This window comes from Malus domestica, chromosome 02, assembly GCF_042453785.1.
Source record: "Malus domestica chromosome 02, GDT2T_hap1".
Taxonomy (NCBI): Eukaryota; Viridiplantae; Streptophyta; class Magnoliopsida; order Rosales; family Rosaceae; genus Malus; species Malus domestica.
Window position 1 is genome coordinate 36466357 of NC_091662.1, and position 16017 is coordinate 36482373.

General features: G+C 36.4%; 1 protein-coding gene and 1 long non-coding RNA gene across 2 annotated transcripts; one reads left to right on the forward strand and one right to left on the reverse strand.

Annotated features, from left to right (window-relative positions):
* Positions 1 to 273: 273 nt before the first annotated feature.
* On the forward strand, positions 274 to 9778 carry LOC108170883 (uncharacterized). Its single transcript, XR_001787352.3, has 3 exons — positions 274 to 1430; positions 1549 to 1631; positions 9584 to 9778. It is a non-coding gene; the product is annotated as an uncharacterized lncRNA (long non-coding RNA).
* Positions 9779 to 11783: 2005 nt separating this feature from the next.
* On the reverse strand, positions 11784 to 15890 carry LOC103413065 (peptidyl-prolyl cis-trans isomerase FKBP42). The gene is made up of 9 exons (XM_008351557.4): positions 15872 to 15890; positions 15330 to 15540; positions 15086 to 15182; positions 14248 to 14430; positions 13829 to 13918; positions 13401 to 13585; positions 13150 to 13272; positions 12889 to 13041; positions 11784 to 12338 (listed from the first exon to the last, which is right to left on the reverse strand). Exons 3-9 carry the CDS (start codon positions 15135 to 15137, stop codon positions 12012 to 12014), a joined length of 1113 nt encoding a protein of 370 aa, XP_008349779.3. The 5' UTR covers positions 15138 to 15182; positions 15330 to 15540; positions 15872 to 15890; the 3' UTR covers positions 11784 to 12011.
* Between the last annotated feature and the right edge of the window lie 127 nt (positions 15891 to 16017).

Consider the following 16017-nt stretch of genomic DNA (forward strand, 5'->3'; position numbering starts at 1 on the left):
CGAGGATTCCTTGGAAGTGGGAATTTAAATGGAGAGAGGAGAGAGGAGGAATCAAATCACGTGGCAAGGAAACTTTATTTGGAGGCTTAGTTTTCAAGGATTGAACAAGATTCTTTGGCCGTGGAACTTTAAATGGAGAGAGGAGAGAGAATGAATCAAATCACTTGCAATGGAACTTTATTTGGAGGTTTGGTTTTCAATGATCGAACTAGATTCTTTGGCGGTGGAACTTTAAATGGAGAGAGCAGAGTGAAGCAAACAAATCACTTGGTAGTGGAACTTTATTTGGAGGCTTGGTTTTCAAGGATCACAAGATTCTTTGGCAGTGGAATTTTAAATGAAGAGAGTTGAGAGAAGGAATCACGCTTGAGACCTCAAGCATGATTCTTTCACACACATCATCTTCTAAGAACATTATCTTGAAACAAGAAGGATACTTTTATGATCTTTTTTCAATTCCATGTTATTTCTTTATTTAAAATGAATAGAAGAATGATACTTCCATAATCCTTCACTTGTAGCTAAGATGTGCAGAGTGTGAAGTGTATATAGAATATGTGGAACTAGAAAATGTAAAGTGTATAGTGAGAGTGTGGGGTGTGAGGGTAGTATGGGAAGTGTGTGGGGTGTATTACGATAAATTTTAATTAAAAAAGCAAATGTGGGTGTATTAAGTATGTATGATGTATTCAACAAAGTGGGGTGTTAATATAACTTTATTCTATTTGAATCGCGATGTACTAAATGTGTCATGTCTTTTATTTTTTGAGATTTGTAGTGTCGCTGTGTTCGTCGTATTCATGTCCGTATCCATGCGTGAGAGTCTAAATAAAAGTTTTAATCCTAGGGGGTATATTTGGAAGAATGGATTTGGAAGCATATATTTGGAAGAATAGATATGCAAGCATATATTTGGAAGAATAGATGCAAGAATTAAGCCTCCAAGTCCAAATAAAGTTCCACACTTCCACTGCCGTGTGATTCCTTCTCCCTACTCTCTCCATTTAAAGTTCCATTGCCAAAGAATCTTATTTGATCCTTGAAAACCAAGCCTCCAAATAAAGTTTCATTGCCATTACTCTCTCCATTTCAGTTTCACTGCCAAAGAATCTTGTTCGATCCTTGAAAACCAAGCCTCCAAATAAAGTTCCATTGCCAAGTGATTTGATTCCTTCTCTCTGCTCTCTCCATTTAAATTTCCACTGCCAAAGAATCTTGTTCGATCCTTGAAAACCAAGACTCCAAATAAAGTTGCACTGCCAAGTGATTTGATTCATTCTCTCTCTTTTCTCCATTTAAAGTTCCACTGCCAAAGTAACAACTAATTAAATGTCTGTCTGGAACCTTGTTTGATCTTTGAAAACCAAACACAGTACAGTTCCTCTCAATCTTTTATGTATCTCATCATACAATGAGCCTATAAACTCCAAGTAAGTCCCGCTTTTTTATTTTCTATTTTCCTTTTTCTGTTTGTTTCCCGAGAAAGTTCCAAAGAAAACAAAACACTTTCTAATTTTTGGTTTGAGTCTTTGATTTGGGTATTTGCAGAATATTGAGAAGACCCATTGGATTATACAAGTTTGAAGCAATGGAGGCTGTTCGGGATCAGGAGCAGCAAAGTCCACCGGTTGGTATGTTTAGTCATACTTTTGGCCTTAATTTCCAGTTCAAGTATTAATTCACTAGCCTTCTTGCGCACGCGTGTGCAGAAGACATTTTTTTAAGGGAGATTTTGGATGCGGTCCCTAGTTATGAACAGTCTTTGACTGAAACCTTGTTGGTTTTCAATTTTTGATCCAAGTCCCTGAAATTAATTGATAATTTATTTCTATGTATGTTACTATATTTTTTAAATTAAAAATTAAAATTTATAGTTGTTTATAGTAATGAGATTTTAAATAAAAATCCATAATTTGTGGGATTAAAAATATTAAAATATAAATATACTATTGTGTGTGTGTGTGTGTAAACATGGGTACATTCATAAAAAATAACCAAAAAATTATTGTATCAAAACATGGGTACATTCTTCAAAATGGGTACATTTAGCAAAAAAAAAATGGGTACAAATAAATAAAAAAATATTGGTACAATACAAATAAAACTTTAAAATAATATGGGCACAAAAAGAAATTAATATATGGGTACAAATTAAAACTGAAAGGAAAATTGATACAAATTAAAAAAGGGTTGCAAATTAAAAATGGGTACAAACTAAAAATAAAAATGTATGATAAAAAATTTAGCCATAAATATAAATATACTAATTGTAACATTTTTAATATTAAATGAATATATTTAGAAATAAAAAATATTTTATTATTGAAATAATTAATGATATTATTAATACAAAGGACCTTGATCAAAAATTGAAAAGTAATAAGGTTTTAATCAATAGAGTAGTAAAAATAAGGATGAAAACCTAATTACTCCTTTTTTTAATCATGGTATGTTACGTGTGATTTACACGTTTTAAATGTATTTATATGCGTAAATTGACAAAAGAAAATTCAAATATTTGAAGTAAACGAATAATCTTGGATCATGCTAGAAGAAACCCCTCATAAATCAATTAAAGCGGCTGAATCCACATAATAAAATCGGTCTCTATTGAATTTATATTAAGAATAGAGAAAATAATATTTAATAAACAACTGATTGAATCACATTATTGCTAGCTCATTGTCCCTCAAATGAAAAATAAAAACTTGAGACCTCAAGCGAGAATCAAACATTATCTTCTAATAACATTATCTTGAGGTCTCAAGGATCGAACAAGTTTTTACATCTTGAGGTCTCTCAGAACATGGCACGTGGCTGAAGTTCGATTCTCACTTGAGGTCTCAAGTTTTTATTTTGCACTTGAGGTCTCAAGTTCAATTTTTGCTTCATAATATTGTTTGTATAATAAAGAGCAAAAAATATGGGTGAAAATTATTTGTTCTTTTATGATCAATGAGCCAGTCGAAACTGCGAAGAAACAGCGATCAACCTAAGCGATTGAAAACAGCAAAAGGGAAGAACAAGGAAGGAGACGAGTAGGTTTTTTTGTGCCTCATAAAAGTTTTCGGATAAGAAAATTGATAGGTTTAAATAAAATTAGAGTGAAGGAAGAGGAGAGAAAGAAGGAATCAAATCACTTCGCAGTGAAATTTTATTTGGAGGCTTGGTTTTCAAGGATCAAACAAGATTCTTTGGCAATGGAACTTTAAATGGAGAGAGGAGAGAGAAGGAATCAAATCATTTGGTAGTGGAACTTTATTTGAAGGATTGGTTTTCAAGGATCGAACAAGATTATTTGGCAAGGGAACTCTAAATGGAGAAAGTAGAGAGAAGGAATCAAATCACTTGGCAATGGAACTTTATTTGAAGGCTTGGTTTTCAAGGATCGAACAAGATTATTTGGCAATGGAACTTTGAATGGAGAGAGGAGAGAGAAGGAATCAAATCACTTAACCGTGGAACTTTATTTGGAGGATTGGTTTTCAAGGATCGAACAAGATTCTTTGGCAATGGAACTTTAAATGGAGAGAGTAGAGAGAAGGGATCAAATCACTTGACTATGGAACTTTATTTGGAGGCTTGGTTTTCAAGGATCGAACAAGATTCTTTGGCAGTGAACTTTAAATGGAGAGAAGAGAGAGAAGGAATCAAATCACTTGGCATTGGAACTTTATTTGGAGGCTTGGTTTTATTCTTTGGCAGTGGAACTTTATTTGGAGGCTTGGTTTTCAAGGATCAAACAATATTCTTTGGCAGTTGAACTTTAAATGGAGAGAGTAGAGAAAAGAAATTGAATCACTTGGCGTGGAACTTTATTTGGAGGCTTGATTTTCAAGGATCGAACAAGATTTTTTGGTAGTGGAACTTTAAATGAAGAGAAGGAATCGCGCTTGAGACCTCAAACAAGATTTTTTCACACACATAATCTTCTAAGAACATTATCTTAAAACAAGAAGGATACTTCTATGATCTTTTTTCAATTCCATTTTGTTTCTTTACTTAAAATGAATAGAAGAATGATACTTCCATAGTCCTTCACTTGCACCTAGGATGTGAAGAGTGTGAAGTGTATATAGAATATGTGGGTGTAGAAAATGTAAAGTGTATAGTGTGAGTGTGGGGTGTGAGGGTAGTATGGGAAGTGTATGTGTGTATTTAGATAAATTTTAATTAAAAAAACAAATGTGGGTGTATTAAGTATGTATGGTGTATTCAACAAAGTGGGGTGTTAATATAAATTTATTCTATTTTAATCGCAATGTACTAACCGTGTCGTGTCTTTTATTTTTTGAGATTTGCAGTGTCGTCGTGTTCATCGTATTCATGTCCGTGTCAATCCGTGAGAGTCTAAATAAAAATTTTAATCCTAGGAGGTATATTTGGAAGAATGGATTTGGAAGCATATATTTGGAAGAATAGATGCAAGAATTAAGCCTCCAAGTCCAAATAAAGTTCCACACTTCACTGCTGTGTGATTCCTTCTCCCTACTCTCTCCATTGAAAGTTCCACTGTCAAAGAATCTTGTTTGATCCTTGAAAACCAAGTCTCCAAATAAAGTTCCATTGCTAAGTGATTTGATTCATTTTCTCTACTCTCTCCATTTATAGTTCCATTGCCAAAGAATCTTGTTCGATCCTTGAAAACCAAGCCTCCAAATAAAGTTTCATCGCCAAGTGATTTGATTCTTTCTCTCTACTCTCTCCATTTAAAGTTCCACTGTCACAGAATATTGTTCGATCCTTAAAAACCAAGCCTCCAAATAAAATTCCACTACCAAGTGATTTGATTCCTTCTCTCTACTCTCTCCATTTAAAGTTGCACTGCCAAAGAAACAACTAATTAAATGTCTGTCTGGAACCTTGTTCGATCGTTGAAAACCAAACACAGTACAGTTCCTTTTAAGTGCAAAATAAAAACTTGAGACCTCAAGCGAGAATCGAACATTATCTTCTAAGAACATTATCTTGAGGTCTCAAGGATCGAACAAGTTTTTACATCTTGAGGTCTCTAAGAACATGGCACGTGGCTGAAGTTTGATCCTCGCTTGAGGTCTCAAGTTTTTATTTTGCACTTGACGTCTCAAGTTCAATTTTCGCTTCATAATATTGTTTGTACAATAAAGAGCAAAAAATATGGGTGAAATTTAGTTGTTCTTTTATGATCAAGGAGCCAGTCGAAACTGCGAAGAAACAGCGATCAACCTAAGCAATTGAAAACAGCAAAAGGAAAGAACAGTATGGAAGGAGACGAGTAGGTTTTTTGTGCCTCATAAAAGTTTTCGGATAAGAAAATTGATAGGCTTAAATAAAATTAGAGTGAAGGAATCCCGCGAATCTAGTTTTCGACATAAAAGTCGAAAGTCTCAAACGGAATAAACCAAAGCTACCGGAGACGGAATGAAGCAACCGAGCCAATAGTAAAAGTTACAGCTGCAACTAATCTCAGAATGCTGAAGTTTGTGCTGAAAATATGGCAAGAGAGTCCATAAGCACAGTGATCAGCAGATATGATGATCAACCAAGAATGGGGAAGATGCGAGCCACGTGCTCTAATGAACAGTGGCGAAGCCACGTGAGGGCGAGGAGTGGCGGTCGCCACTCCCCTCGCCGGGAAACACCATTGGAGATCTGGGTTCGCCATTCCCCTAACCGGAAAACCCACTGGTTTCATCCTCTGTTTTTGTTGCCGATGATGTTGGGTTCTCTGTTCTGCCACACAGCAGCAGCATATTAGCTCTTTTTTTTTTTTTAAATCCAGGCCAAAACGACGTCGTTTTGGTCCTGTTAAAAAAATTAAAAATTTTTAAGTGAAACGGCGCCGTTTTGAAAAGAAAAAAAATATTATATAGGGGGGACCGCGTGCGTGTCGCCTTGTCCCCCACTCGTTTCCCCTTTACTTTCTTCTATCCCTCTCGTAACCTGTTCACCAATCAGACAGAGAGGTGAGGTCCCACTGCTTTCAAAATCCCAGCAGCAGCCAACCAAGTTCCAACACCAACGGAACGGAAATGTTTTCAATTTCTGTTCCCGTTTGGCTTCTTGCTGCCATCACAAGCCATTCTCTAGCCATTGAGCCATCGGCTTCCATTCTTTAAAGGTAAATTTTTTAATTCCTAAATGTATAATCCCTAACCCTAATTAATTATTTAATACGAATTTCATTTAATTGGTATAGAATCATATGATAATGCACTAATATGGTTCTATGATTATTGATATGAAATTATTTTTTAGGGTGAAAATTAAAATTTGAATTCTTGATGATTAGTTGAATTGATTAGTCGTATTCATATGAATATGATTAGTTGAATTGAATTTCTATTTGTTGAATCAATTGTATGCTTATTGGTATTGATTAATTGAATTGTTGGTTAGTTGGATTAGTTATTATGCATACTATAGTATAGTCTACCCTAAGATTGTGAAACACCATTGCGTAACAAAATGAGAGATCAATGGTTGAGTGATAACATGTCTGTTTACATTGAGAAAGATGTATTTGCTTTTATTAATAATGAGCCTATTATGTGACGTTTTCATGACATGAAACCTCGCCGGCAACAATTGTAATTTGTTTGTATTGATTAATTATGGAAGACATTACTATATAAAAAAGATTTAGTTGTTGCCATTTTTCTTTAACCTTGCATTCTTTTAAGTTCGCCCCTCCCCACGAGAAATCCTGGCTTCGCCACTGCTAATGAAGTATCCTTCTTGTTTTCAATTTCCACTTTATTTGTTCAAACTCACTGCAGAATTAGCAACTTGTTCATAGTTGTTGGGGTTTGGAAAATTTTCCACTGAAGGGATACTTAAAAGTTGGAATCATCACGGAGGGTGAGAGAGGTTTTGAGAGTTGAAGAACATAAATAATCTTGAATATATATGTTAAAATGATTTGGGGTGTATTTAGAAATTTTTATTTTTAGAAACCCTATACGGTTGAAATTGTCATTGCATAGTAGGTAAATAAGTTATTTAATATTAAATTTAATGTAGAGTGTATTCACCATTATATGGGATTGTAACAACTTGTCCCGGAATTTACGGAACGGAAGGGTATTTTCGTAAATTTTCACTTTGAGCTAGATATTTTGAAATGAGATTGCTTTTGGTCTTATTTGGTGTGCCAAGGGGGGCCCACCCTTGATTCTTGTGCCCCGGCCCAAATCCCTCATATCTATTTTCTCTTACAGCTCTCTCTCCTTCTCCCTCACTTCTCACTTTCTCTCATTCTCTCTAACACTCACCCCTAGACTCTCTCTCTCTGCAAGCTCTCCCCCACCTCTCTGACTTCATTCACACAACAACACACAACCCCAAGCTCACCACTTGGATGGAAAGGCTTTGAAAACCCCGTACCAACACCAAAGAACTCCACATTGACGTTGGCACTGTTCATCGTCTTCCCCGATATGCTTTGTGATTTTTCAACGTTGGTAAGCTTCTAGAAACTCTTGGGATGTGTTTTAGGGTTAGATTGAAGCTTATTTTAAGTTGTACATATGTGTTAATCGTAGAAAATAGCTCAAAGTAGCTTTTCCCAGTTTTCCGACAAGTACTGCCACTTTTGATGCGTTTTCCTACCAAACCACGATGAGTTAGCCATCGTACAAGGTACCATTCTCTTCATCTCATTGAGTACTACAACTTTGGTTTTTGAATCACTCGATTTGATTGAGTATTGAGGAAGTTATGAGCGTTTGAAACCTTGCCCAGAAACCGGCCAAACCATGGCCTGAAACCGGGTTGACCCGACCCAAACCCTTAAATCCAAATCCAAAACCCAAGTTGAAACCCAGCCTAAACCCAAATTCTTGACCCATTAACCTAGAACCCTAAACCTAGTCCAACCCAATTACCCTAAACCTAGACCCAATTGCCTAAGCCCAACCTTGTGGCCCAAAACCCTCGGTCCAACCCAAATGAACCGACCTAAACCCAGAACCCAGTCAGTGCGTGGGTCCGCGCGTGGACATCTGCCTTAGCCTGCGTGTGGAGCACACGTGCCTCCACCCGAGGTACTGTGCTCCGACGGCGACCACGACAACGCTGACGACTTTTCCAGCCAACTTTCTGACAACCCAAATCGGCGTGTGGCAGCTCGTGTGGTGGCGTGTGGCCATCCGAGCCACCGCCCCATGGCTGTGAGTGAGGTGCATATGGCGGCGTATGGGGGTACCCGAGGTCCCCCCTTATGTTTTTCAATGTCTTAAGTTCGTTTATGACTTCTGTTTTCCGAAATTCAATCGTTATGATAGAGTTTTATTAATTGGTACCTTTAGGTGCTTAGGTGCGTTTATTAGTGGCATTTCCGTCTACCCTTGTTTGCACGGCTCTTCTCCAACGGTATAAGGTGAGTGGACCCCTTCTAAAATGCATATTTTACTATTAGAAGTGCATACATGAAAAGCATGATTTTATGACTACATTTTATGGAAACGTTTATGAGAAAATTGGATTCATGCTTTATGAAATATAATGCTATATCGACTTTACGTTCCTTGTGGTATATATGATTGATGATTATATACATACTTGTGAACATGGTTTTTTGATATGACGCTTTAGTTACTGAACTCCGTTTGAGATATATGTTTGTACCATACTTGACCAATCTCGAAACTACTAAGCACTGGTCAACGTTATACCATCAAGGATCCAGAAAAGTTTCCCTCCAACTAGGAGGCCAATCACAGTGCGAGACGTGTCGACATCAGAAACCAATCACAGCGCGACACATGTCAACATCAGAAGCCAATCACAACACAACACGTGTCAATATCAAAACAAAGCTAGAAACTCTTCTATAAAAGGAGATCATTCTCCCACAATATTTCCTAATGTCATTTGTACTAAATCATTCACTAGCACTCACTAAAGGAGAGCTTGAACCTATGTACTTGTGTAAACCCTTCACAATTAATGAGAACTCCTCTACTCCGTGGACGTAGCCAATCTGGGTGAACCACGTACATCTTGTGTTTGCTTCCCTGTCTCTATCCATTTACATACTTATCCATACTAGTGATCAGAGCAATCTAGCGAATGTCACAAACTTGACACTTTCTGTTGTACCAAAGTCCTCATCGATTTTGTGCATCAACAATATATATATATATATATATATATATTAGAAAGATTATGTTAATGTTTTTATGTACTTACTTAGTGGTTATTCAATGATACTGTCTACGGGCGAATGATACTTATATTGGCTTCGGCTGGCCGTTTGGTTAGTGGCTTCGGCCGAGAGATATTTATATTGGCTTCGGTCGGGTGTTTGTAGATGGCTTCGGTAGGGCGTGGATAGGTGGCTTCGACTGGAAGATATTGATATGTGACTTCAATTGGGAGATGTAATGCCTAAGGGTGATTTTGATACTACTAATAAGCACATTATATACGATATATGTTTTATGAAAGGTTTTATGGCATGCTAGGGTTTTCGGAAAACCTATTACATACTATACTATTGAGTTTTCATAAACTTTGGGGGTTAGTACATTGATGAATAACTGTTTCAGTATTACTTATATATCAACTTGGTCTACTCATGTTTTGTTTTGCACCTCCTCAGGACTTAGATTCGTGGCATACAATTCCGGCATCAAGGCATTCCCGCATCAGCATCTTCGAGTCCTCTCGGTGTAGAAGCCATCCTTTGTTCATTCAATTTTATATTTTTCCTTTTTAGTGTCTTGAATTAGTCGTATGCTCTAAACACGTTCCACAATTGCATATTCATTATATTTAAATTTACAAGTTTTATTTATGTCGGTTAATTGTTTTTAGTTCTCATGCATCCTAATATGGCTTCGTCACCTTGGGGTGTCGGTCAACACGTGCCTACCCTGATGTTTGGAGAATATCAGGGTCATACGTGTCAGGGATGCTAATAAAAAAAGACATATTAAAAATAATACACACTCAATCAAATTAATCAACCTCTATTATCTTTGGAATAGACAATAGTCCATAAAAAATTCAAATATGTTGTAGCCACTCAAAAGTTATCAATTTAGTCTATGCGATTTTGATTCAATTTTCCTATCTAAAACTCAAAACTCGCTACTCAACTCCTTGAAACTTAAAATTCGCTCTACATTGCCTTGTTTCTGTTTTTTTAGAATACGTTCATCCATTCAAATTTTATCATTAGTAAAAGCAAACAAAAAGAACCATATTCTCTCTTCACCAGCCGACTCTATTAAGAACATAAGAAATAATGAAATTAATGAAACTAATGATAAGGTGGCTGGAGATGGAGGGAGAAGGGATGAGTGTATGGACAATTATTTTTGCTATTTTTCTTACTTTTCCTATTTTTTAATATGTTATACAATGTTTGAAAATTTATATTTTTTTGTTTCAATCTTTGTGGCACCATTTAATTGGATACGTGAGCTTTATACTTGTGCCACGTCAGCCATAAGTGGGCCCTAATTATGCCACTTAAATAAACTTAATGATACGTGATTTAGTGGAATACATTGAAACAAGCCAAAGTGGAGAGAATATTGATCAGTTTAGGGTAAAGTAACGACTTATGAGTTTCAGGAGGTAAAATGAGATCGGAATCGAGTTTGAAGGAACAAAGTGACGACTTTTGAGTTTCAGAGAGTAAAGTGATATCGAAATCGAGTTTTAAAGAGCGAAGTTAAAAGTAAGCCTTAAAATAAAAAATTTAGGATAAATTTCAAAATTTTATAATAATCTCACGCAATACGAATCTCCATCTCGAGCTTTCTCTTGGAGTCAAAATCGCATGCCCCAGAGTGTTGAAATTTGGAGTTCATGATTTTTCATGAGTGTGTGTAATTACTGATGTTGGTGTACTCCGCCTACATTTTTAATCCTAAAAAATTATTAAACTATTAAACCGTGGAATCACTTGAGAAAGAATCAATTTTCCTTTTTTCCACTCCCATTCCACTGTAATAAACATACCATTAGTCTATGAGCATTTTTGTCAAAAATAAGTTGAGACTGTTTTCGGCAAGTTAAGGCTAAAACCCTTGATCACGGGGACAAAGGAAGTCATAAATTGCAATTGGGGTCCGTTTGGATTGAGGAAATTTCAAACCTCAATTCCAAGCGCTGAATACTAGTTTTATAGTTTTATTAGAGGTAATGGCTGATTTCCTTACCAAACTTGTAAGGAGCTATCAATTCTCACCAAACTTGTAAGGAATTGCTAATTTTCCCCTAAACTTTAATTTTGGCCGATTGTCTCCTGAACTTTTATAATTGGTCAATTTTTCCTGTGAATTTTAATTTTTACTGATTACCTCTTAAACTTATATAATTTGCAACTTTAATTCCCCCCTAAGCCCTAAAGTTCAAACAAAAAATGTATGGACTAAACCAGCGGAAGAGAGGAAGAAAAAAAAATGTTATCCACATTAGAGATAAAATTACATTTTTGCAATTATAAAATTAAAATTCAGGAAAAAAATTAGTTAATTATAAAAAATTAAAAGAAGTATCGGCTAAAATTAAAGTTTAGTTGGGAAATTGGCCAGGTATAAAAGTTCAGGAGTGTAATTAGCTAAAATTAAAGTTCATGAGAAAATTAGCATTTCCTTGCAAGTTTGGAAAAAGGAGAGAAGAAATCGACAAATAGACGACTAAAAATCCAAATCCTTGCGTATAAATCACTCCCATCCATATAGACCACTAAACTCGTAACTAAAGTAACCAAATTCTCCGGCCAAAGTTACACTAAACAAACAAGAATCATTACTTCAAAGAAACAAATTGACGCATTAAACACACCATTTAAAAGATCATGGCAGCGATGGAAATTTCACAACCGAAACTCAGTAAACAAACTTTTGTCTAATAGTTTAGAACAGTTCAATTTGATCAATATATCTTCGCTCCTGTCTAAAAAAGTTGGCATCTAAACTCCCTCCCGCAACGTAAACGAACGAACCTCAGGGTCAATAGGTTCAGTACATGAATTTCCTCGTTTGTCATACAATTCAAGAGCTTAAGATCTTTGGCTACTCAGCCTTATGCCTTTCGAGCCTGAAGAGACGATAGAACAATGACAACAGCCAGTGCCAAAAGATGATCAACCGATTATTCCGTTTGGGTTTTGGTTCTGGGGTTGGTCCAAAAATTCCCTTGTAGATTTCTTTTTGTTTCTGATAAACAGCCTTGTCGTGTTCAGCAAGCAGACGTAACTCTCTTGCAATAGCTTTGTCTTGAGGTGCAAATTTGCGCGCCTTTAGAAAGTCTTCCCGCGCAGCATCTGTCTGCCCAAGCTCTGCTCTGGCTTTTCCTCGCCTAAATAGCGCTTTGACATTGTTTTCATCCTCTGCCAGTACCTACAAACATTCATCCAATTACAGCTAACACAGTTTCCATGACAATTTAAGGGTATTCATGACAAGGTAAATATCTGCCGACTCCAAGCAATGCAGAAAAATCAATAATAGACGTTAGTTTCGTTGACAATTTATGGGTATTCATGAAAAGGTAAATATCAGCAGACTCCATACAAAACGACACAGAAAAATCAACTATAAGATGTTAGTTGCATTTGCCAATTCTGAGTTATAACATCCATATAGTATGAACAACAGGATAAAACATGGAAAGTAACATACTAGAGATCATAAGAGTCGCATAGGACCCAAAATTCGATTATTGATTGGCGAATGGTGCTAGTGAGCCTACAAATTTTTCACTGGTCCATACTAAAAGCATTTTCATTTCTATGGCAATCCAAAATGGCAGGTTAGAGTGAATGAAGATTCGAAATTCACAGAATGCCAAATAAGCCTACAACCCAACTTTCTAAGTGTATAATGATGAATAGCACAATTGCTGAACACATGAAATTAAATGACTTTCTTGTGATAGCATTATACTTACAATACTGCACTGTCCAATGGCTTCTTCATAGCGCTTGAGCTTTATAAAAGACGCTGCCATGTTAAGGTGGCATGGATTTTTAACAGCCAAAGCCATGTCCCTGTACTTCCCAAACAACTGGAACATGAAGTCGTCACCCATATATGCTATGGCCTGAGAAAAACCACCAGAATGTTGTCAGAAGGGAAATTTAGAAAATAGATTACAACTAAAAAGCTCGTCAGCCATAAATAAAATATGTAAGAATGACAAGTGCGTTACCATTTCATATTGTTGCATTGCCTCCTCTAGTTTTTCCTCTTTAAATAAATCATTTCCATCCATCTTTCTTCTATCTGCTGCTCCAATCCTTTCCTCCACGGTCATGTCACTACGAGCTTTCCCCTATGAAAGGCAGAACCCACAGATATACATGTTAACCTATATTATTGGAGCAAGTCCCTGAAAAGAGATTCTGAAACTTCCATTGGTAACTACTTGGGAAGACATTTGAGAGCAAGTGAGCAACTTACTTCTTTGGTTTCATCAAATCCAATAAGCTCAACTTCATATGATATATCTGCCAATGGTGGAACATTTGGAAAAGAAAAGCTCCCTTCTTTCCCATACCCTAACTCCCAGCCTACATGTAATAGGGCACGCTCTCCAGACTTCATACTTGACACCCCAATAGCCAAGCCAGTCATTTCTTTTTTCTCTGTTGCATTGACAAAAATATACTACTAATAAGAAGTCCATTGTATTTAATACCACTACATAATGCTTAAATGCTTAAATGTTTATGGACCCAAATCATCTGAAATGACAAGTAATTACAGAGAATAAATGCAATAAAGAAACCACAAAACTAATTGCAGGCTGAACAAGGAACACGCCAGAACTCAGTTTGCATATATTTTGTATATATCAACAGTAACAGACTACGCGGCAAGGCTAATACCTTTTCCTAAAATCATTTCAAGTGGTCGTTGTTCATCCCATGTGTCTTCAAACTTGTGTCCCGTGCTTTCAGTCCATGCCCTGTAGTGCACTATCACACATATGCCAATCAATCAGTGATTAAAAAAACCAGAGTAAAAATTCACTACAAGACCTGTCTACATGTATCTTAGCCTTCTTAGGCATCCTTTTATAAATTTTAATGCCTGCACAATTACTTCTCCTATACGCACGCACAACTCAGCGAACGTGGATGTTGTGTGTGTCTGTTTGCAAGTCACAATCCCATTCATGTCTTACTCCCACAGTAAAATTTTACATGCACAAATAACAATTACTGGATTTTCAACTAATGTACACAGCACTATCCAAAGATTACCATATTACAAGTACAAGAATAAGCAACAACTTGACACTTACAGAAGCATGTTGAATACTTGGATGGTATTTGACCATGACCTTCCTTAATGATTTGCTTTGTGACTTTCTCGTGAAGGATTTCCACCTTAGAATCAACTTTTGGGGGGCCATTAGCACCTTGAGAAGGTTCCCCATGCACAAGGGTAGCATCTTCGGTTACTATTTCACTTTCACCATCTTGACCTACAAAGAAGATGAAAAGATGAGCATTAGTCTATCTTCTGATGGCCCTTTCTGAGGCTCACATGGATTGCAATACCCTATAGGAATTATAGTGCCCCATAATATATGATTATCTGGAAATCTGATTCACTCAAAAGCAGAGGGGGAACGACAATCTTATTCTTTCCCCCGCACATTATACATGGTCTATACGGCTGCCATCCCCACTTATTAATACATGGGTTTTGGAACATAGGATTTCTGAGTTACTCGACATAAAAGCATGGAAGAATGATGGATCAGTGTACTGGAAGCAGTTGTCATAATGTCCAACCCTTGCAATCCTTCTCGACATACAAATCATTTCCAAAATCTTATCGATAAGTAAATAAAAACAATAAGTTTCCGCCTTGACCTACAGAAGAATTGTTCTTGAAGAAACTAAGTAGAAAAGGATAAGCAAACATCTTCATGTATTTATTCAGTCGAAGTCAATCACTCGAAAACCAGCGTATGAGGTTAATTTGACATACATTGGAAGCTAAAAACCTACTAAGATTTGGCACATATTTGCTCCTACAGAAACCAAGTGTAGCTGAAAGATTTGATTGAGAGTAAAAAAGTATGAATTAATACTTGAACTGGAAATTAAGGCCAAAAGTATGAGTAAATATACCAAGTGGTTGACTTTGCTGCTCAGCCTGCTCCTGGTCCCGAACATCCTCCATTACTTCAAACTTGTATAATCCAATCCGATGGGTCTTCTCAAAATTCTGCAAATACCCAAATTAAAGAAGCAAAATTTAATGCAATTGCATTCGAATTCCATACCGAAAATTAGGAAGGGTTTCGCTTTCTTTGGAATTTTCCCGGGAAACAAACAGAAAACGGAAAGTAGAAAAGGGAAGAGCGGGACTCACTTGGACAGACGAGAAGAGACGAGAAGAGAATGAGAGGATCTGTATTGTGTTTGGTTTTCAACGATCGCACAAGATTCTAGAGACACATCCAACTAATTAATTAATTAATTGATCATACGAGTTCAAATCTGCTGCGCCCAAGAAGCCTTTGCCCACCCTCTGCCTGCACCCTCTTTGTGACACCTGTCTCCTCAGTTAACAGAGGTTACCTCTGTTCGTCTCCTGCCTCCGTAGAATATGAGGAAAATGATCCTTCCCGGAAATAAGGATCTCGTGATCGTGACCGTGACCATTTATCGTATCCTGTAAGATTAGAAATTATTTCAAAATTTAAAATTTAAAATTAAAATAAATAGTATCTAACGAAAATTGATCGCACGATGTACGATAAACGATCATGATTACGGGATTCCTAAGAAAATAATCCTTTTCCAAATAATGAAAGCAAAAATGGAACAAAAATTACGAACTTCAACGAAATAAATTTTGGTGAAAGATATTTGAGGAGGAGCCTTGGCTCAACAGGAATGTTTCTCTTTTGCAACCGAAAGGTTAAGGATTCAAATCATATAAAAGAGTCTTTTTGTAAAACAAGAGTAAGACTGCGTAAGATAAACGTTAACATGTTAAATTCCAAAATCCGTAGTTAATTGAAGAGCATAAAATAACATGTTTCCCAGTTTTTTTA